Below are 23,226 nucleotides of genomic sequence, written 5' to 3' on the forward strand. Positions count from 1 at the left end.
ATGTGATGAGTGGGTAGGATCAACATACTATTGATCCCTCTCTGTTGCTTATATGATAAAATCTACACCACTACTACAACACTACAACCCAAAATTAGGACACTACAATGAAAAATAGCAATTAATCTAAAAGATCAGCTTTGTATATTATACATTTTGACCTCCGGTTGATTTGTCTGTCTGACAATTCACGATCTCTCTTTGTTTTACAGATCTCCGATGCATCTGGTACAATGAAGGTTTCAAGTGTGGCTGAATCCAGTCCCTTCAAACAGGCCATGTTGTCTCCTGAGGAGTGCTATATCGTGGACAACGGGGTCGACAAGAACATCTTTGTATGGAAAGGTGCTGATAGCATTGCAGACTCACACAACACAAAGTGGTTAATCTGCTCACACCACTGCGTTAGAATCATAAATACCCATGTTATTTATAAGCTGTACAAACATCTGCTTCATAATTAATACCAATAGCAGTGGGAAGCAGATACTATGTGTACAGATAATCTTCATGTCGCAGTAGGTTTAACAAAAGAAAGCCTTTAATGATAAACAAATATCTACGTAGTTGCAAATGCAAAAAGAGAAATCAGGGTCAGGCTGAGGTGCTCATTTAATACCTGCAGCTCAGGAAGGACAGAGAGTATCTGGGATGTGGAGAAGTCAGCGACATCCAAAATGTTGAGTCACACGGGGATATTAATAACCTAATGTTTCAGATGAATATGGTAAAACTAGAAGGACAAAGTCAGAGAGGCCAGACTGAGATGGTTCGGACATGTTCAGAGGAGGGATAGTGAATATATTGGTAGAAGGATGTTGGAGATGGAGCTGCCAGGCAGGAGGACAAGAGGACGACCAAGGAGGAGATATATGGATGTCTTAACAGAGGACATGAGGTTGGCTGGTGTTAGGGTAGAAGATGTTCATGATAGATTTAGGTGGAAAAGGATGATTTGCTGTGGCGACCCCTGATGGGAAAAGCCGAAAGAAGAAGAATGGTAAAACTAGAAGAAGTCATTACAAGGACTCATTTACAGATGACATTACACGGACCAGAAGTAAAGCAGAATAAAGTTAAAATCAGTATTGTAATAGTTTCAAACTTTTATTAATAATTAGGGGTGGTGACCCTAATCCTGGAGGTGTTAGCCGGTTTATGACATATCATGATTAAGAAAATGATATCCTTTTCATTGTGTCACCCACTCCTACCAGGTCCCAAGGCCAATACGTCAGAGCGTAAAGCAGCTATGGCTGCAGGTCAGCAGTTCATCAAAGACAAAGGATACTCCAATAAGACTCAGGTAAAACTGACATGCACCTAAACACGCTTTGTAAATTAAAACCAGGTCTAGCAGTGACTTTATACTGAGGAAATATCACTAAAATAAACTAAAATCCCTGTAACCCTCGCAGATCCAGGTACTTCCTGCAGGAGCTGAGACAACTCTGTTTAAGCAGTTTTTCTGCGACTGGAAGGACAAAGATGAGACCACAGGTCCCAGCAAACCCTTCACCATCGGCCGCATAGCCAAAGTGAAGCAGGTGCCGTTTGATGCCTCCACGCTGCACACAAACAAGGCCATGGCAGCCCAGCATGGCATGGTGGATGATGGCAAGGGCAAGGTTCAGGTATGAGCATGTTATGTCAAAAAGTGAGAACAAGGCCCAGGTAACAGTGGATTTGGTGAGTTGTGTAAAATGTTTGTACTCATCTTTACAGATCTGGCGAGTTGAGAACGGTGCAAGGGCGCCTGTGGATCCCTCCTCCTATGGTCAGTTCTATGGTGGAGACTGTTACCTCATCCTCTACAGCTACAGACAGGGAAGCCGCGAGCAACACATCATATACACCTGGTAAAGGAGTAAAAACAAGCCGCACTCACATCATGCCACAGTCTAACACCACCCGAGTCTTTAATTTAAACTGTGTGTGTGTGTGTATCTTGCTGTGTCAGGCAGGGGCTGAAATGCACACAGGATGAACTGGCAGCGTCAGCATTCCTCACAGTGAAGCTAGATGACTCAATGGGAGGATCCCCAGTTCAGGTAAACACTTGACACTTGAGTAGTTCAACTAGCATTAGGAGTATTTAAGGAGTAAACAAAAGTATATGTATGTAATTTCTTTATAACAACACCTAACATGTACTATGTTATTAATTACCTCATTACATTATGAGTCTAATGTCTGGCTGTTTAGTGATGATGAGTGTTCAGCCTCTTATGTATTTTAACCCTATTTATATACAGAGAACCAGGGGCACATGACCAAAACCAAAAATCTGTAGGGGAGGGGATGTGCTGTATAGTACAGTAGAATCTCCAAAGTAACTGATAATAGTTCAGACTCATCTAGTGGGTGGGGTGGTTGTGTGGTGGTGGTGGGGGAACTTCACTCTCCTGCTGTGAAGCGAGCAGCAGACAACCAGCAGAGGGCAGTGTTCCTTTAGTTTTACATGTGATCCCAGGCCACTCAAACTGCAGCCCTCTCACACTTATAGCAGAGAAAATACAAGATCAGAACAGAATTTATTAGTGCTCAGTGCTGATTTAGTGTTTACTAAAACTGCTGCAGCAGGCAGGGATTACAAAAAAAAGAAGAAATTAGTAGAAACCAATGAAATTTTATAAACTGTGTACAATGCATTAAAAATTACCTGGGAAAAAATGTGCACCATACATAACACATTGGTATGTGTTTTACCTCTACATATACACCTACTATTGACTTGGTATTAGTTGATATGCTGACTTATAATAAACAATAATAATCCAAGCACTGTCTCACTATATTTACATACATTATTTTATATTACTTCATCTTCAGTTATCTTCTTTTATGTTTATGGGCTGAACTGGAAAGTTTTAAGTGCCCACCCTTCGTGATGTTTTAATTACTTCACTCACAGGTGAGAGTGACTCAGGGTCAGGAGCCTCCACACCTGATGAGTATATTCCATGGCAAACCTATGATCATCCACAAGGGGGGAACGTCACGCAAAGGTGGACAGTCGCAGACCAGCAGCACTCGTCTCTTCCACATCCGACAGAGCTCTTCTCATGCTACCCGGGCTGTGGAGGTGAGCTGTCTTTACATATCCCTTAGTATCTGACTTGGTGTAAAGATTTCTGATTGCACACTTCTTACCTGTCTGCCTCTTTTTCTCCAGGTGGATGCCACCGCCTCCAAACTGAACACCAATGATGTGTTTGTCCTGAAAACCCCGAACACGGTGTATGTGTGGCAGGGTGTAGGCGCCAGCAGTGAGGAAAACGAGGCTGCCAAGCATGTGGTGAGCCTCCTGGGAGGCAGCGCCACCAATGTGTCAGAGGGCAAGGAGCCAGGTGGGTGATCAAAATAGGCTATAATAGGAAAATTTATTAGCGTAGCAGCACAGCAAACAGCACCCAAATAGGTGAAAGAGACTTATTTCATTCATCTGTAAAAAATAATATTTTAGTGATCATAAACAACATTGGTCTGATTTTTATGACTACCTGCTGCACGTCATGTCGAATTGCTGCATGATGTATCTTGCCATTCAGCGATAGCATTTTAAAAGTCTTTCTGATTGGCCTTACACAGTGTAACTCCAGCATTTCTGCTCTGATCTTGTTTAAACTTTTAAAACTCATGCATTGTATTATGACTGGCCCTAAGAGGGTTTGATTTACTTCCTGTTCAAAGCATAACATACGGGACAAACTACTTGGGGCTGACCACTCGTGTGCTTTCTTCCCTCTCAGCTGATTTCTGGACTGCTTTGGGCGGCAAGAAGGAATACCAGACCTCCAAGAGTCTGCAGAACGTGGTCAAACCCCCACGTATGTTTGGCTGTTCCAACAAAACAGGAAGACTCAGTGTAAGTCAGAGTGATGTGAAAGGAGGATGATTAGATTTTTTATCAGTGCTTTCATGCAACAGATGTGGACGAACAAACTGAACAGTTCAGTCTAATTCATTCTCTTCAAAGAAGTATAAACCCTTTTGCACTGTCTCTCAGGTTGAAGAAGTACCAGGAGACTTCACTCAGTCCGATCTTGCCACTGATGATGTCATGATCCTGGATACCTGGGATCAGGTAAAGTGCACTCTTTTGATTTTCATCAAAGCTCAGCACATCATAAACCTCTGAATGACTGACCATTTCTCTCCTGCCTGTAGATCTACATTTGGATTGGAAACGAGGCAAATGAGGAGGAAAAGACTGGAGCTCCCAAAATAGGTTGGTTGCACTAAAATCATAAAAGAAGAATAAAATCTAAGATATCTTTCACCTAAATACTTGTTGACAAAAAACAAAACAAAATAAAAAACATTATAGTTTCATAGATGTTTGGATAAGATCTTGTTTTTGGGCACTGTAAGTATAAACATGCAGTAGACAGTTATTTAAGAGTAGATACTGGATAGTTTTTTACATGTGTCTCACTATTTGTACTTTCCATTATCAATTTTTTTGCTATGCAGCAAAACAGTACGTGGAGTCAGACCCATCTGGCCGCAGAGGACTGGCCATCACCACCGTCAAACAGGGAGCAGAGCCTCCAACTTTCACTGGCTGGTTCCAGGCTTGGGATCCCAACATGTGGGACACAGATCCATTGGAGAGAATCCGTGCCCATTTCTGAACATGAAACTCCAGACTCCTTCTCTTTCCTTACCTATCTAGCACTTTCTGCTGTTATTTTGTTTATCCTTTACGTTAGGTGCCAAAACCAGTCCCTGTTTATCAAGTCAAATGGCTGCCTCTGTGTCTTGGTCACAGTGCGGTGCACTGGACTTCAGAAACTGAATCCATCCGTCAGTAGTCTTGTTTTCTTCCAACTTTAATTGATAGCAGTGGTTTATTGATCTGTTGCATCTAAGAGCTTCTCGCCTTCATGTCTTCAGCAAATACCCCCAGAAGCCCTAATAGGAATGGCAAATAGAAAAGGAAACCGTTTCAGACAGCTAACTGGAGGCGATGCTTGTTTCTCTCTACTCTCTTTGTTGCAGTGCATATATGTTCAAAGGACATCATCCTACTTTCGTTTTTTTCTGTCCAACAGTTTGTTTATTTAATAATGAGCTAGTATGCAGGACAGAATCTGTTTACTCCATTTCTACACTGTATCTACATGTGTTGTATTTTATCATTGGTACAGGAATGTTGTACTCACTAGATGCTGCATGCTGCATTTTTTTTTATCCTATCCTGTGCTTGTGAATTTTAAAGGGTGTGCAGTGGTTTGTACTGTACTGTGAGTCGTGTCAACTTAACGCTCACATTGATGGCTTTTAAATAAAACTGAGTGAGATTCAAAGCTGTGTTTTGTATTGCACATTTCAAAAGCTAATGAATAAGTGAATCAGACTATTCCTAAATGTGCACTGACGCTCATTCTGCATCATGAGCATGTGTAAAATTGTATCACATCAGATACTGTGAGAATCAGCCAGTTCTCATGGAGCTCCTCTCTTCTCTCCCGGGAAGAGAGAATGGGATCTTGTTGCAGCTCACGGCGTCTGTCTAAGTAGGAAAGAGATATGAAAGCTCCTGTCACAGCTGCGCTGTTCTTCAGGGTATGCATAGAGAAGAAACAGCAGCCAGCTCTGCTACAGGTAAAATCTTCAAACTGAGACATCAAGCCTTGCTAGTTAAAAATGTGCACGAATACAAACTGTGGAAGGTGCAAATGGAAAGTTCAAAAATATGTGCAAGTGTAATGGAAACACTTTAAAACACCTGGAGGAGAGGAGTTTCACCCTTCAGCATCCTTTATACAGTAAAGAGACACACACCTAAATAAGTCTTTGAGTGAATCTCCATGATCAGCTCTATAATAATAAGTATAAATAATAATTACCGTGCATCAAGAATAGATTTTGAAGGACAATGTGTTGACTGGATCTGCACCAACCCTGCCTTTAAATAGCCCCTGCAGGCTTTTCCCACACAACAGGGGCGCTCCAGCCTCCAGCGGCTCTCTAACCTCTATAGCAATGCGGCGGCGCTGCGCTCCACACGTCCTCCCCGCTCCAGCGTCAGGCTGCTCGGGGATAAAGCTGAGCGCCACTCGGTCATGTGATTCCTGGTTTTTTTTTTTCTTTCCTCCTCCTTTCGAAGTTGAAAGCCAGGAGCAGAGCGGCGGAGGAGGAGGGGGTCCCACAGCTCGTGTTGTTTCTGCGGGTGGATGCAGTCTTTTCTCCTCCACCTTATCCCGGTCGTTTGTCGCTCGCCGTGATTTCTCGCTCCAACCTTTCCCCTTCGCCATGGCGGGAGCTATTATTGAAAACATGAGCACCAAAAAGTTGGTGATAGTGGGAGTTATTCTGCTTTTGTTCCAGGCGTTCGCCTTCATGGTCGGCGGGTTAATTGGTAAGTGAAGTTTTTACGCGTCACTTGTTGTTGTTGTTGTTTTTTTTTTTAATTTTCCACATGTTAGCGTTGGTCTCTGTGGTGTTTAGCTAACTGCACGTTAACGTGTGTGAACGGTCATAAACACATAAAAAAAAAAAAAGCACAAAGTTGTAACTTTAGCTCCTCGTTAAAGCCTCGAAACCAGCGTTAAAACAGGTTTTTATGAGGAACAAAACACGGTGAGCGCCAACTTTTAGCTGTGTTTTCGACCGACACGGTGACACTTCGTCCCCTCGGCTAACGACGTGCGCCGCTGCTAGCTGTAAATCACGGCTTTGTATCAAGGTGTTCGCCGCCTGCGTGCCACAACTGCTGGCTCCACGTCTTCGGCTAAATATAACCCAGCTGCCCCGCACTTTGTGGATCGTTTTAGCCATTTTAACTCGGGATTGTGGTGAAATGTGTTGCACCTTGTGTCCTTTTTCTTTTTTCTTTTTTTTTCCCCCACTTCTTTGATCCAAACTCGAATGTTCTCTCCCTCCTCACCCCTCCTCCATCTGTAATGTCTGTCTGCTGTGTGGGCCCCAGGGCAGCATCTCCACCTTCCTCACACTCCTTCCCCTCTCTCTCTCTCCCTAAATCCCTCTCCCCTCACAGGCAGCGCTTTCATGTTTCCTCCTCTCTCCTCCTGGTTTCATGTTCATTAGGACAGACAGACACACAAGAAACACACGAGTGCACACAGCTGTCAGTTCTGTTTCTCTTGCCTTGAGGACTGTATTGGAGTTGCTGTCAACTTTCTTCAAATCCACCCACTCAGTCACACAACAGCTACACACACACACACACACACACACACACACACAGTTGATAGACCATGTGAACGATGCTTATCTTCCTGAATCTAGGATTTGTTCACAGCCCTAAACACCAGTCAGTCTCGGTCTCGGTGTCCGTCCAGCCCCTCTGACTCACTGCGTTGCTGTTGATAAATTAGCTTGTTTGGTCCCTTCCTGGCTGAGATGGTTTTAATGAAGCTAAATTCCTTTGTGTTTGCTCGGTGGCTGGGGGCGGCAGGGGTAATTGAGTAGAAAGAGGTTTTTCTCCCCTTGTTTCCCAACAAACCCGGGAACACGGCATGGGGTCAGCGGGCTGAGGGGACGGTCTTTATTCTGGACACACTGCGATGGAGACTGGAGGAGCCTGGACTCACAGGGTCACTGGATAATTGAACTCCAACGGGGTTCCAGATAACTGTTTTAGTTCAGTTTGGTGTGTCATCTTTGTCTCCCCTGAGTGCGTATCTGTGTTTTTAATTTATACACAGACATCACCACAATAGACGGTTTATTACAGACAGCCCTGGATGGGTTTCATGGCTGTGGAGTCTCTGTAACACAAAGGGGGGGTTAAACTCTTGGTTACCTTTGCCTTGCAGAAGGTGAGGGGTGAACAGATGAGTAACATGTACAGACTTATGGCTGCAGCTAATGATTATTTTCATATGATTTTATCTGGCAATAGTTTTGCCCAAAAAAATGGGGGGAAAAAGACAAATAAATGGTTCACTTATGTAGCACTTTTCTATTTAACTGGTACTCAAATCGCTTTTTTACACACACACACACACACACACACACACACACACACACACACACACACACACACACACACACAGTCACAGCAGAGCTGCTGCACAGCTGACCTGACTCACCAGAGGTAAACTGGAAGCTGGGAATTGAACCACCGATCCTGTGATTTGTAGATGACTGCTTTACAAGTAGTGGTCTTGCACAAGAGACCATTACAGTTCTCTGGAGTCCAAAGTAATGCTTTGAAATTGTTTTGTCTAAACAGGCCTAAAACCCCAGAACTGTTATTCACTTAATTTATTATTTATTGCTGTATGTAACTGAGAAAAGCAGCAAATTCTCATTTTAGCTAAACTTTGCTCCAGTGCTGTTTTTGATTTTCTTTTGTCTATTTGTCTAAGCTCTACTTGCAAAAAATTTAAAAATGTATATATTAATGATGATAAATTGTTTTGTCAGTTTTAAATCATACTGAGCCTGCTGTAAATTGTTGGTTCTCTAACATCAAACAGTTTAAAGAAGCTAAGTGGCTGATACATATGGATGACTTTACTCAGAGACTTGATCTTATGTTGTCATACCTGATATAAGATAATAAATTATACGCCATTGTTAATCAATCCTGTTTAAAGTGTCGCTGCTAATTGGCCGAATCTTCTCACCTATGTGATATTAAGTTTTACTGTCTCATTCAAAGCAAAACTCCATCCTGACTCTCACACCTCTCTGTTGTTCACATTAGACCTCCAGCCTTTATAACGAGACCAAAGTTTCGTGTGCTCTTGATTATAATAGGACCTTTCACAAGGACTACACAAATCCTGTAAGCACAGGCTACAATCACTAGTCTTGTCAAGCTCATGAATCTCAATGCATAAACAATGTAATTGGTGCTTGAGAGCTTTCGGGAATTTTCCCTCCCCGTCACTTCAGATAGATGGAGAAAGAGCGTGGCTACCAGGCATTTTGTAAACCGTGTTAAAAGTAATTGCCAAAGTGTTTGGACTGGATTTGGCTCAAACCCAGCCTGTTGACCGTTGCTAATGGTTGCTATGATATTAATATTGTCCATGCACAGTTTAATCCACTGGGCTCAAGTTTTATTTATTGATTGTTTGATTTCTTTTTTTTTTCTTCCTGCAAACCTTTTGTGATTTATTAGTCTGAGAAGGAAATTTGGCTAGGCAGGACTGTGAAATACTTTACTGCTGTTTTTCAATATGACAACCATTCTAACATGTCTCCCACTTTGTATTTGTCTCACAAGCTCCCAGCCCCACCACAGCGGTCCACTACTTGGCCACAAAGTGTGTGGACACAGTCAAGCAGAGACAGGAAACAAAGTGGTTCATGCCTTGGGGTCCTAACCAGTGTGACAAGATCCGGACCTTTGACGAGGCCATGGCCAAAAAGATTGAGGCCAACAACATTGTATTTGCCGTCCACATTCCTCTGCCCAACAAAGAGATGAGCTCCTGGTTCCAGTTTATGCTTGTCATCCTGCAGTTTGACATTGCCTTTAGGATGCACAATCAGATAAGTAAGAACTGTGACTTTATGTGTTTTATACATGGTTGGTGACAACATGCTATATTCTAAATGTTTGCGTATGTATGAATCTCACATGTGCACGCACTTGTAAGTGGCTATTCTGCCTTACATAGGAATATTAAGGCCAATGACAATTTAAGTTATAATGAACAAACTAGTACTTGGTTAACTGTATTTCAAAGTTCTTTATGTGGTATAGTGTGTTGGTGTCAGTGTTTCTCAGTTGTGTCAATATTTTCTCTTATTTCTTAGTTTCACAATCTGAAGGCAAATATTTGCCTCAATGAGGCCAAGAAAATATTCACATTCATTGTTACTAATCTCTCGTATCATAAATTCAAGTGGAGAATCATTTAAACTTTACCGGTGTAGTTTTACCTTTCCACCATGGTAGGATGGTGTTATTTCAGTTTATCATGGTGAATGCTTGAGGAGGTCTAAGGAATGTGTCTGTTTCAGTAGATTGGATTTCTGTTACGCTGAAAGGCAGCAAACAATGATGGATGTCCTGCTGCTTGTCCTCTATAGCGGCATAGACCATCAAGGGTTTTTGTAAGGGGCTAGTTAGACTTCCCTAAGCTTCGAAAAGATGGGAGTGAGGTAATCTCGACCTGTTTCTTGTTGGTTGCCTCTGAGCAATGAAATGCGTTATTATACAATCCTTAAAACCTCAACCAAATGATTTACATAGCTTGGATATGAGATCATCCCTGTTTCTGCATGTGTTAACTGCCTCCCACTTTTTCTGGTTAGGATAAATTAGTTGTAATAATTCCTATAGTGATTGGTAGAACTGCTTTTCTTATGTTTACATTTCACTACTAAAGGTTTGCCCAGAGTATTATAGTAGATACGTATATATTATAGTATATTGAATTATATACTGTAATTGTATATGAGGTCATTAAAAAGCTAGATTTGAAGATTTGCATAACACACAAATCAAGACAGAAATGATTGAGAATGTTGTGTGCAAAACTACTTAAATTGTGTGAGTTGTTTACTTTAGGGCAGATACAGTGATGCAGAGTAATGAATTAAGGCCATTGCACTATGGGATACTATAATTTTCACTTTCTTACATCTTTAGTCATATTTTATCTTTGAGGAACCAAATATTATTACAGAAATCTGAGAGAAATCCGAGTTTCTTTTAACATATTGGGCCCAGACCGTATCTTAAGTAAATTAGTAGTAAGTCTCATGTGGACCCCAGCCATTAGACAATGTGTAGTTTCTGTTGACATGTCTACCCCCCAGCTGTTAACTATTTTCCATCTCCACCCAGTGTTAAACAATGTTTTGAAGTGTGTCAGCGGATGCATTGACAGACTTAACACATCTCAATGCTTGAGAGAAAAGGGAGGAGGTAACTGAGATAACTGTTTTCATGTAGGAGAGGTTTGGTATCCTGTACGGGTGTTCCTGAATAAATGGATTAGATTGGATTAATCTCATAAGTGACTTGGAATTGGTGGGCTATGCATGCTAATGCAAAATTGAACCTCTTAACTGCCTCTGATACAGAGTCATGTCTACACTGACAAATGTTAAACTTGAAACATATCTGCCTTGATGATTTTTTTTTTTTTTTTTTTTTTTTTTTTTTGTTAAGAACAGGAACAAAAAGATCAAACATTTGTGGTGTAATTTAATATGACTGAACTTTCTGGTCTGACTTGACTAAACAGTCATGTTACAATGGCGGCAAAGTCATCACCATCATCTGTTTGCTCACATTCTTGGCCTCAGTGGAAATGTGTTCGGGGGCTATGGGTTGTTTACTGCCTGGCTGGCAGAAAGACGAGTCAGTGAGTGAGCTTGGACCACATTCAATTCTTTCTGCCAGATGCTGGAAACTCATTTTGATGTTTCTGTGCTACAGAGGTTGACAACAAGTGAATGTAAAGAGAACTGAGTACTGTACACGCTATAAGTTGTAGAGACTTGTTGTAGAGGGATTGGAAAAATATTGAATGAAACAACTTAATTTTTTCTTTCATCGTACTAGCAGGTGTTACAGTGTAGTATTTTTATTAGATTGTTTTTGATGATCAAAACTTTCTTTCTACTTTCTGTTGTTTTTCTTGTTTTCATTTCTTAAGACACAAATAACAGTAATTGTAATTGTAATGTATATTAAAAACATGATAGCTACACCTAAACAGATTTGATCCAGGTCATCCACAATTAAGAAAATGGCGCCAGGTTGTCTGTTTAAATCCTGACTACAGCTCTTGCTGTGCCAAGGGGTGGCAGATTCTGTCCTACAACTGTATGACAAATTCCTCTTCCTTGACTACCTTATCTGTGTAACAATGTTAATCCCAGACAAGAGTGTTGTCCTTATTATCCACTCCACCCACCTGCCCCACTCCACCCTGTTACCAAGCACCCTCTGGCCAGGGTCCAGCAATAACACAGCTGTTGAGGAGGCTTAGTTTCTGTGGCAATGGCGGCTGGACTGGATTGGAATGTTTGCATGAAGTGAGCTGACATTCAAGGGCGTCTGGCTGAACCAATGGCAGAGTGGAGGGAATTACACAGACAGTCTGCTGCCAGTTCTCATCTCGTTCCCTCTCCCCCTGCTTCTGCTTTCTTTTTCTTTTTTTTTCTCCCTTTCTCTCAGCACAGGCCACTGGGTTTCTTTCTCTTCAATCCAGCTTGTTTCATAACGGCACAAGAGGCACTCTGGAGGGCTGAAGGAGAGAACCCTTGGCTTTGTAATGTGATCTAAAGATGCAGTTTTAATAGCTTTGCTTTGGACATTTCAGTTGGATTCACTGGGCTGGGCTCTTAGAGGCCAGCTCAAGATCTTGCTGAGGTTTTTGTCAATTAGGAAGTGCCCTAGATTTAGACAACATGCAGGAAAATAATCCTATTGATCTGATATTTTAACAGTCATGTCATGTGACACACCCCAATATAAACGTATTTATTTTAAACTAAACCAAAAAAACAAACAAGCCCTTGTAATGATAGAAGTTTTTAAATTTTAATTGTTAAAGAAAAAAATCTATCTTTTCAGCCTTCCCAATATACCTAGAAGGAGTATATTAGCATGTGAAATATTAGCATTATACCTGAGAGTGAACAGAACATTTTCAGTTTGGTCCAAGAAATATGTCAGTGCTAGCAATGTAAGCTGTTTGCAGGCCTTGTAGTTTAAAGGCAATGGCTGTCTTTCACCAGGACTTAATTTTGTGCAGTTACTGGCATAATAACAATAGGTCAGTAGGTCTGTGCAGTAAAGAAGAACACACATCCTAATGTCGGGGTAGTATTTATTTCATGTTTGAAAGTAAATGATGTCCGTTTATACACTGACATGTGTTACTGTATATAATTTCTTTTAAACACATTACTATAAAATTCTTGATTTCAGAGGATGGAGCGCTGGTCACTATTGATGTGAGCCTGGCCTACAGAGACGACACAATCAGTAAATGGACAGAGATGGCACACTCTTTTGAACAGAGGAAACTCAGCTGCAATTTTACCACTACAAAGGTAGAAAAGTGACAATTTATAGGCAAAATGTATCACTAAGTTGACTTTATGTTGTATAAATTTAATATAGTATAAAATGGTATTTTTCCATAGCATTACATGTTGTTTGTCAGTTTCTTCTGAGTCAACTGTAGCTTACACAGACTATATGGTAGATGGATACATTTTAAAAATGGTTTCACACTTAAGTATAAGTCTGACATGCATTTTTCCATAGTTGTTTGTCTCTAAAAAGACTCCGTTTAGCTGCTTCAGAAGATTTTATTACCACTGCAGACTTAGTTTTCCACTTTAGTGCCAGTAAGGCACTTCGCTGCACAGCATGATTGAGAATCTGCAGCTAAGCAAATGACAGCTGCAGGTTGTGGTGTTAATTTTGTTAAAGACATTTAAAGGGGCTCTACACACCACATTTCTATCTGCGAGACTGAAGACATGTAATTATTTGTACAGTACAAAAAAGGGTGTAGTGCCTCTATTAGAATAGCAGTGGTCTTCAGATGATTGTATTGACCAGAAACTAAGTGCTGGTGTTTACTATCTAGACCTCTGAGAATGAAGGGCGTCACTATGAATGTGACTTGCTGCCCTTCATGGAGGTTGGCAGTGTGGCCCATAAGTACTATCTTCTCAACATTCGCCTGCCTATCAACGAACGCAAGAACATCAATGTGGGGATTGGAGAAATCAAGGACATTCGTCTTGTTGTAAGTTGTCATTGTACATGTTAAGCATTTTAGTACCCTGGTTAATTTTACACACTTAATATATATCAGTACATTTAACTATTGATGCCCCCAAAGCCTTTTAGTTATATTTAAGAGTAAGATTTAAAAAACTTTGATGATTGATTGTTATAGTTGCTCTCTCTATTTAGACTCGATTTAGAGAAGAACCAGAATGAGAAAATAAAAATCTTCAATAACACAAATCCAAAATAACATCAAAACAAAACCTAATATATCAAATATGGAGTTACTTATAATAATGCTCAACACGGAGTTAACTCTGATAGTGTTTGTTTCTCCTCTAAGAGCATCCACCAGAATGGAGGTTTCACCAAAGTTTGGTTTGCCATGAAGACCTTCCTCACCCCCAGCATCCTTATCATCATGATCTGGTACTGGAGGCGCATCACCCTCATGAGCAGACCTCCTGTGCTGCTGGAAAAGTAAGGCTCGTCCCTCATCTGTATCATGGTGGTATTCTGTTCTGTATTGGTAGTGGTATTCTGTTTAAAAAATTGAATCTTAATACCCAACACAGGATGACCAGTGGTCCATTAGTTATGGAGTTAAAAAAACTAAAGTTATTTTGAAATATGACACACAATTCTTCTTAGGACCTCAGAACTTATTTTACTTGCTTAAAAAGTAAAACTTTGAACTTTGAATAACACAGTAACATTAAATCTGTCTGGATCTAAAATAACAGTTTCAGTATATGTAACCAAATCTGCTTCAGTGCATAGATATGGATAACTTGTGCAAGTAGTCAGTAGTAAAGGTCACTGAGATCAGTGTTACTGAGTATGTTACTTAGGACCAAATTTTTTATTTATTTATTTTTTATAAATATATAAAGGTTGCCCAACTGCAAAGCAGTGTTTAACAGATAAAATTGTTTAATGCAAACTCCTCACCTAGCTTTTAGCAGGTTTTGAAAAAGCTTGCTTCATCAGAAGCTGTCCTCTGAGCCTCATGTTTGTCTAACCCCCTGCTGTGTTAGGAGGATGGATCAGTAAAAGTCAATGTCACAGGAACGGACCGGTGAAGCGTGAAACCGTTACAAAATCTGCAAGCTTGCACTCAACCACTATGAATGCACATACACATTTAAGACACACTGGCTAGTGAGACATGACGTGCACATAAACACACACACAGCCAATTACTTTTATAGCTCAAGGCTTTTATTCCCAAATGACAACCAAGTGCTTGGAAGTGCGAGTCGCACCCTATTTGTGGACAGCGTATGATTTTGCTTTCTTTTTTCTTTTCCTTTTTTCTTCCTCATGCTGTAAAGGCTTTATCAGACGCCCCTGTTGAGCTAGTCCACTATGGTGTCAGAATGGTAAACCTCACACTTCCTCTAAACTAAGAGGACAGATGTAAGTGGGAACATGGAAAATTCACAAAATTTGTTATTGCACTTAAACATCCATCATCCCTTATTAACAGTAACATCAGAAACTTTCTTACTTGTAAAGTGAAATGTTCTGTGTTCAGAAAAAGCTGAGATACAATAGCCATTGTTGTCATAGTTGGAAAAGCACACTTGAGATTTATCACATTAATGCTTAGTTAAAGGTGTCATTGTGTTAGCATAAACAATACCAGCGCCAAGGAACTGGCCTGTCCAAATGGATCTCGGACATGATTATTGGTATAATTTACAGTTGGCTTTTCTTGCTTTCACATATTTCACATATTAAATATATTGCTGAACTTAAACTTTTAGATTTTCATACCAAGCTTTTTGTCTCTTGTCCACACGCACCAACAGGCTGGTATCTCCTGTCTGTATTGGTGTTGCCTACAGGACCTATTCCCTGTATACAAGTCTAATGTCGTTTAATTTTTTTCACTAAGAAATTCCTTTCTAAAAAGCTTGCCACTGATGGTATTAATAGATTGCATTACATTACTTCAGTTACTTAAAAGCATCTGCAGAAATGCATGTACCATGCTTTCTCACACACACACACACACACACACACACACACACACACACACACACACACACACACACACACACACACACACACACACACACACACACACAGTTTTCCCCTCTTGACTGACTGATCTACTGGCAGCATGGGGGGACCTGCTACAGACACTTGGAAGACAGGCTCTACTCTCTTTATGTAGACTGCTTGTTCTTAATTTATTCACCCTTATTGCTCTCGTAATGTCTGGACTTCAAGGTTAAGGGAGGTTAGCTGTAATAGTAAGGCTATTTGGAAAAGTAGTGAATTATGTAGTATTGAATAGGTCAGTGGGGACATACTGTGCTTGTAGCTGAATGGATAATCTAATCAATAAAGTCCTAAGACCTAATGAGCCTGCTACACAACAAGTAGCCTTACTCTAAAACAATGATGGTGTCTGTTTTAAAGATGCACTGCAAATTCAGGTGGTATGAAAGTTTCCTTAAATTGCCAGTGCTATAGAACATATATTGCTTTGTACATTCATGTACATTACAACATTTACTTACAGTGGATTCAAACACATCATTTATTGTTGACATTTATGATTTACTTGGACAATATACTGGACTGGACAGAGAACTCATCAGCACTGAATAGAAAGACTCTAATAAGGCTCAGGTCCTTCAATGTCTGCAGCACCATGTGGCAGATGTTCTATGCTTCTGTGGTGACCAGTTTCATTTTCTATGCTGTGGTCTGCTGGGGTAGCAACCTGAAGGTGGCAAACACTAACGAGCTGAACAAACTACTCAGGCGGGCTGGCTCTGTTCTGGAGGTGGAGCTGGACCTTCTACATGTTGTAGCTGAGAGGAGGATACTATCCTATCAATCTCAATCCTGGACAATCCCTCCCTCCCATTACACATCAGTGCTTCATGCAGCTTCACAAGAGATCCCTTCTGTCTGTGGCCATCAAACTTTAAAACTCCTTCCCCCTCTGGAAAGGGGAGGAGAACTGCCTATAATCAGAATCAGTATTTATATCATATTTGTTGTCCTTCCACCCTGGACCACTATTCCTGACCAATGTAATCCATATTCACACATTCTGTGACTATATAGAGTTATTTTTATTGATATTTTGTATTTATGTTGGTGTAGGTCTTTTGATTGTGTTTATTTTTCTTTCTGTCTGAATAGAGAGCAACTGTAACAAAGCAAATGGGATTAATACTTTTTTTTTAATCTATCAAATAATAGTAGAATTCTATATCTACAATTTCGAAGTAGTAACAATGGTGTAAAACTATAGTTTTGAGACTGTTTTTGCTCCTTCAGGGTGATCTTGGCTCTGGGTATCTCCATGACTTTCATCAACATCCCAGTGGAGTGGTTTTCTATTGGCTTCAACTGGACGTGGATGCTGCTTTTTGGAGACATCAGGCAGGGCATCTTCTACTCTATGCTGCTCTCCTTCTGGATCATCTTCTGTGGGGAGCACCTCATGGTATTGTACCTGGCACTTGTCAGACTTTTGGCATGTCTAATGTATTCTGAGTGATCTGCAGGCTTGCCATCTGTTTTCACAGACTTTTAGTGTAAGGTATTGAAAAACGAGAGTGAGTGCTTACTGGAGGAATGCTTCTGTGCATCTGTCGTTGTTTTTATAGAGTTGAACCTCAAGTGTTTACTAAGACTTGACAAAGCAGTTCTTTGACAGTTTCTCTATAGCTTTTCTGTTTTATTTTTAACTTGGAAGTCTTAAAAATAATTCATAGATGATATGTGTTAACATACAGCATAGCAATGCAGCATGGGTGCATTGAATGTGTCTCACCCAAAATCCTCTCTCCATAACCTACAAAAATAACACTAACACATAAAATGGAGCGCTTTGTCAGGATTGTGGTGTACACTTTATCAGGTTCCCCTATATAATGTAATCCAATACAACAGCTCTGCAATGAATTTTTAGACAAGATCGTCATTTGAGTTTTTGTTAAAATCATCACTAGGGTAATAGAGGAGGAACGAAACATTAGGACAACCTTAATATAATGCACTCCACCGCGACCTCTATAGTAAACAGATTGTCAATAAAAATTAGAAATGCTGTTCTGGATTGCATTAGGCCTCACTAGCTAGTGAGGGTATTTGCAGATACACTAATTTCAGTAAAGTCTCCAAGCTGTGCTCTCAAACTCTCAAATCTATCAAATTACTTTATGTGCCTGCAAAGTATTTCATGGACTTTGAGGTCAATTTGACGACACAATTTGTTTCAGGTTTACATCTGACGTATTACATTGTGTCGGCATTGATACGTTTGTCAAACAGCATCCACATTGTGGATTAAATTATAGTAAGAATTTAATTGTTGTTATATATCATAAATTCATGTTGAAAACATTTAAAAAATGTAGTTTACCCAGCGTATTTCGCTGTCACTTTGTCCAGGGAACACGGTTATTTGCAGCATGGAGTCTAGAGAGAGGACAAGTGAAGATGTGCGAGAGCGGTCTGCCAACCATCACTGAACTCGTCACTGAACTTGGCTCACATCTCACAAATAATTTGCAGGTTTTTCTCATTTGATGTCTGCAATTTGCAGCGGCCGTGGAGATGATCTTTCTGACTAAACAAAGGAGTCATTAACTAATCTCTTTCTGACTTCTGAATCTTTTTGTGCCTCACCAGCTCTCTCGATGTCAGTGTATTCTGCACAGCAGTATGATTCTCTCTTGTTGGCTGGCAGGTTGAACTTGACTTGATGGATATAATACAGAGTTGTAATATTACACCAAGGTCTATGCAGTGATGTTTGCACTACCTTGACTTGTAACATGTTCTGACATAACCTCAAACTAAATGTTTGATGCTTGTTCTGCTTGTTTCACTCAGTATACACTGTCCAATATATGCCTCATACACACTGCATCACCTGACTTTTCATCACCCAGTGTTTACCTGTGTAGGATATATAACACGGTGAAGCACGTGTAAGTTGTGCATGATATCCATTCCTCAATGCTTGATCACAGCTAGTCTGAATATGAAAATGAATTACTCTTTTGCATCTCATGCCGTAGAGAACTTTTTTTCCTAATATTTCTTCAGATGCTTTCCAATTCTCCAGTTTTGAAAAGCCTCAATATAATACAATAACCTAAATAATGAAAGGGAACAAGGGCTTCAGCAAGTCACACATCACATAGAGCTGTTGATAAGTAGGCCACAGGTTTTCATTTCCAACTTTAAATCCTAGTAACTAGGCCATCATCTTCAATCTTCAATAGAAGCAGAAGCAATAAACTAGTTTAATGCCAAGTGCGCACCCATCTACAGTGCTACTTGGTTCATAAGTTATGCCACAGAGAATTATATCAGGTGATCAGATCTTAACTGCATTTTGTTTCAAATGCATATTCAGAGATGATCTTTGAACACCCAATCAGTAATATCTCAGCAATACATAAAGCTGGACCAGTATAGAGACAATACCTACAATATTTGAGGAGTTTTTATTTTTTTTAATCCTAAATTTTGTCCACCCTTTTTATTTTCTAGGACCAGACAGAGAGGAACCGTTTGTCAGTCTACTGGAAGCAGGTTGGGCCCATTGTCTTTGGCTCCTTCTGTCTCTTTATCTTTGACATGTGTGAAAGGTGAGATTTCCCTCATTCTTTAAAACAGACCTTTTCCTGAAAGTGATAGATTTCTGTGTGCAGGAAGGTATAAGCTCAGAGTTATTAAAGTTATTCTTGTTTCCCCAGGGGTGTCCAGCTGAAAAATCCCTTCTACAGCATTTGGGCATCTGAAGTAGGAACGGAGCTGGCTGTATCCCTTTAATCAATATTTGACAAGCCAGTAAACATGTTTATTGTTAGATCAAATTTATGTTTTTCGTGATGACTTGAACCTCTTCCTCTCTCCTTTTGAAATGAATATATGTTCTTCTACTTGGCTCATGAAAGAAAAACTGAGAAATAATTCAGGAATGCCATATGTGAAAGCTTTTCCTAGGGGATTGTGTGAGAGTGTGCGAGTGATTTTTGTTTTGGCTTGAGAGATGCAAGGCTCATTAACACCTCTTTGCTATGCTGCTATAGACACCACTCTATTTTTTTGTCTTTGATCTCGTTTCTTCCTTCTTTCTCACACTCAACAAAAGGAGCAGTTGGTGTTAGTGTTCCTTACTCTGTGGTTTGACTGTTGGTGCCACATCTATACTGTAACTAGGGTCATCAAATCTTTATTTTTAAGGCCCATGGCCGACAAGTTACTACTGTGCATTTTATTGCAGTTAACCCTAATGTTTTATAAACAAAATACTCTTAACTCCTTACAAATAATTTAATAAGAGTTTAATGGGTAAACTGGGTAAAGTGTACATACAAAAAATCTATTCTGTATCTGTAGAAGCTATTCTATATATATTTATATCTCCTTATATCCTACTTTTATACTAATAAGTAAATTTGTGCTTAAATACTTGTCTGGGCCTTTTTTCCTTGACTAGTGTCGAATTAGATGGCATTCATAATTGTGGCAGGAATCTGTGCCTGTCTCTACTTCCTCTTCCTCTGCTTCATGGTTTTTCAAGTCTTCCGCAATATCAGTGGTAAGAGGACGTCCCTGCCTGCCATGTCCAAAGCCAGACGCCTGCACTATGAGGTTTGTTTTAGTCTTGTTTGCATTTCATAAGTGTAAGTAAGTGTAAGAGGATTGCTCTGCTACATGTAGTGTTTATATTTACTTACTTACTTAGTTTCTTAACACCTCATCCACTTCCACTGTTCAGGGTCTGATTTTCAGGTTCAAGTTCCTGATGTTGGTCACTCTGACCTGTGCTGCCATGACAGTCATCTTCTTCATCATCAGTCAGGTGCCTCTCATTTATAATATCTTTGCCCCTCTTAGAACGCCTAAGAAAGTCACCATACAAGTCTCTGCCTCAAAGGAAAACCAATAACCTTTAACTTATTTTTGTCTGCGTCCAGGTTAATGGGGGTCACTGGCACTGGGGAGAGCACACAGTGCAGGTGAACAGCGCCTTCTTTACTGGCATCTATGGCATGTGGAACTTGTACGTCTTTGCCATCATGTTCCTTTACGCACCGTCTCACAAACGCTATGGAGATGAGCAGTCAAGTGGTCAGTGCATCACCGGTAACTACATATTTCTAAAATTTTTCTAAAGATATTTCTGCCAGCTTCCTTGATAAATTGATTGACAAAAAGCATTCTGATGATTTATAATAGTGTAGGGTTCACCCTTTACTTAATGTCATTGAAACGGCTATTGTAGTAGTTAAGTCTAGAAAATAAACTATGAATAAAAAATTGGTAATAATTATTTAATTTGCATTGCTTACATAATTAAACTAGAACTGTGATATATTCTCAATACATTCATTGAAGATATTAAATTGGTTGAATTTCATTATTCTCAGCAGCTCTTAGCTCATTCTTATGGGGAGTAAGGGTCTGATCTCTGCTGTAAAGCTGCCTATTCATCCAAAGTTTACTTTTGGAGGAGGGGGGAGGGGGTCATTGAGAAGGACCCAGATTCCCAGGGGAAAAGAAGGGTCTCTTTGGCTGAGAGGGTGATTCTAATAGCCACCAGGCTTCCTTCCAGGCGGGAAGTAAGGGAACAGTGAAGAGAGAGGGTGGGTTTGAGAATAAGGAATTAATGAAAACCATCCATCCATCTCCTAATGTCAGTGAGACACAGAGAAAAAGGAGGTTTGAAATTCTGGGCCCTGAAGTCCATGAGCCAGCCTCACTGGAGAGGTGCTTTTCTTTAAGGTTCAGTCTCTCTGTTGATTGAATTTATGTTGTTGGAATTCAGCTAAATCAACAGGAGATGCATTGAATCATTGGCTGTACTATTAGACCACACAAACCCAAACAACAAAATGCAGAACTGTTCAAAAGTTTGGGATCACTTGGATATACCCTTGTTTTAGAAAGAAAATCAGATTTTTCTTAATGCTGGTTATTAAAATTACATCAAAGCGATTATAGATAGTGTAGCTAATAGATGATTTAACTGTACTGGATATATATACTATTATTAATGTTGGTGTTGATGAGTCATGTTTCTGTGTGCAGGAGATGCTGGAGCAAACAGTGGAGAGGACAACCAGCTGACCACGACCATCACACATGTTGATGGTCCCACTGAGATCTACAAGATGATTGGCAAAGAGGCCCAGGAGTAGATTTCACCCACTTTGTAATCTACTGTGGCACTGATTTTCCTCCCTTCTATATGTAATGAAACTGACCTGTCTTTCCTGGTCCTGAAACTGCATTGACACTGACAGTCCACCTTGCATGTACTTGCCAGTCCCACAGTTGTTTCCCTTTTCCCAGCACCAAATCTTCAGCTGTGTGACTTGTTATATGCCAACATACCAGTTATAGATCTAAAAGCTGAATATTATCGACAGTTTTCTTTTTCATATAACCATTGCTTGGTATTTCATGGTGGAATTGTTCTTACATTTCATACTTTATGTAAACTATGTTGTTTGTAAATGTTGCACAATGCATTTGACACCATGTCAGGTACTGAAAAGCTGCTTTATAAAAAGATAGTCAGAAGCTGTGTTTAAAACACTCCAGTTTTAAAGTCCAGTGTGCCTGACCTTTCTTGTTTGTAAAGACCTGATCTTCAAAGATAGACAGCATTCTGTGGAGACAATTTATCTACTCGGTTTCATTTTATGCTTTATTACCTGCTCTAGTGTTGTCAGTCAAGGCTTTAAAATCTGTCACATATACTGTACATACAGTATTCTGCCATAGAAAGTAGATTGTGTGGAGTACTGCTGTCACTTAGTTTGGTTTTCTTTTTTTAAATATATCACTGGGGGAAATGTACAGATCACATTGCAACCTAATGGTGTGCATACCTGTACATTTGTCATGTTACAATGTAGATATCTATTTTTTATAAAGTGCTTATTTCAACTTCACAAAATATATGCCTCATGCTCTATCAATGTTTTTGAAGTTGACTGTAGCCTATTATTACACATGGTTCTTACTTGGTTTTTGCTTTTTATTCTAATTCAAATAAAAAAAAAAAAAATGTACTTAACACCCTTACATGTTGCCAGACTGTTTGCTATTAAAGATTGACTCATTTAAATCGGTTGATTATTCATTTAAAGACGGAATCCACATGAGAGGAAATGTCATTGATGTCTTTATCTGATTTTTACTGCACACACTTTGTGTCAATGCAGTCTGCTGTCATTTACTTGCATTTTTAGTCTACTACTTTTCAGAAGGAAACTTGAACTATTAACTGATGGATAATGAGCGAATAGGTGTCAAGCAAAGGAAGATACAAGTATTTCCCAGATCCTTAAAGAAACGTGACAAACGAGACTGTTATTAGTAAATTAATTCGTGTCCTTTGGTCATGTATCTTTGTGGTTCTTTGTGTCCTGGGTCTCTGCCAGTTTGCATCCTCTGATTTTGGAAGAAGAAAAGGAAACTATATTATACTATGATGAAACGATAATAGGGAGGTTTTATGTAAAATATGAAATCAT

At 39.9% G+C, this 23,226-nt stretch overlaps 2 protein-coding genes across 3 annotated transcripts in view; both read left to right on the plus strand.

Annotated features, from left to right (window-relative positions):
- The window catches only part of scinlb (scinderin like b), an 11,295-nt gene extending 5,983 nt beyond the window's left edge, over positions 1 to 5,312 (plus strand). Inside the window, exons 7-17 of the mRNA XM_026374570.2 lie at positions 213 to 345; positions 1,218 to 1,306; positions 1,419 to 1,634; positions 1,726 to 1,859; positions 1,961 to 2,051; positions 2,915 to 3,085; positions 3,176 to 3,350; positions 3,753 to 3,868; positions 4,010 to 4,087; positions 4,171 to 4,231; positions 4,477 to 5,312. Of these exons, the coding sequence (XP_026230355.1) occupies positions 213 to 345; positions 1,218 to 1,306; positions 1,419 to 1,634; positions 1,726 to 1,859; positions 1,961 to 2,051; positions 2,915 to 3,085; positions 3,176 to 3,350; positions 3,753 to 3,868; positions 4,010 to 4,087; positions 4,171 to 4,231; positions 4,477 to 4,637 (1,425 nt within the window). The 3' untranslated portion in view covers positions 4,638 to 5,312. The remainder of the gene's footprint in view (positions 1 to 212; positions 346 to 1,217; positions 1,307 to 1,418; positions 1,635 to 1,725; positions 1,860 to 1,960; positions 2,052 to 2,914; positions 3,086 to 3,175; positions 3,351 to 3,752; positions 3,869 to 4,009; positions 4,088 to 4,170; positions 4,232 to 4,476) is intronic.
- Positions 5,313 to 6,035: 723 nt separating this feature from the next.
- On the plus strand, positions 6,036 to 22,817 carry wls (Wnt ligand secretion mediator). 2 transcript variants are annotated; one of them, XM_026374359.1, is made up of 13 exons: positions 6,036 to 6,367; positions 9,209 to 9,481; positions 12,878 to 13,002; positions 13,548 to 13,709; positions 14,037 to 14,173; positions 16,997 to 17,165; positions 18,116 to 18,238; positions 19,226 to 19,323; positions 19,432 to 19,495; positions 20,189 to 20,332; positions 20,460 to 20,543; positions 20,659 to 20,827; positions 21,773 to 22,817. In XM_026374359.1, exons 1-13 carry the CDS (start codon positions 6,262 to 6,264, stop codon positions 21,880 to 21,882), a joined length of 1,764 nt encoding a protein of 587 aa, XP_026230144.1. In that variant the 5' UTR covers positions 6,036 to 6,261; the 3' UTR covers positions 21,883 to 22,817. The 2 variants fall into 2 exon arrangements, with proteins under 2 accessions (XP_026230144.1, XP_026230145.1); XM_026374360.2 differs by lacking the exon at positions 18,116 to 18,238 and having other exon boundaries at positions 6,040 to 6,367.
- Positions 22,818 to 23,226: the final 409 nt, after the last annotated feature.

Source organism: Anabas testudineus, chromosome 17 (genome assembly GCF_900324465.2).
Source record: "Anabas testudineus chromosome 17, fAnaTes1.2, whole genome shotgun sequence".
NCBI lineage: Eukaryota > Metazoa > Chordata > Actinopteri > Anabantiformes > Anabantidae > Anabas > Anabas testudineus.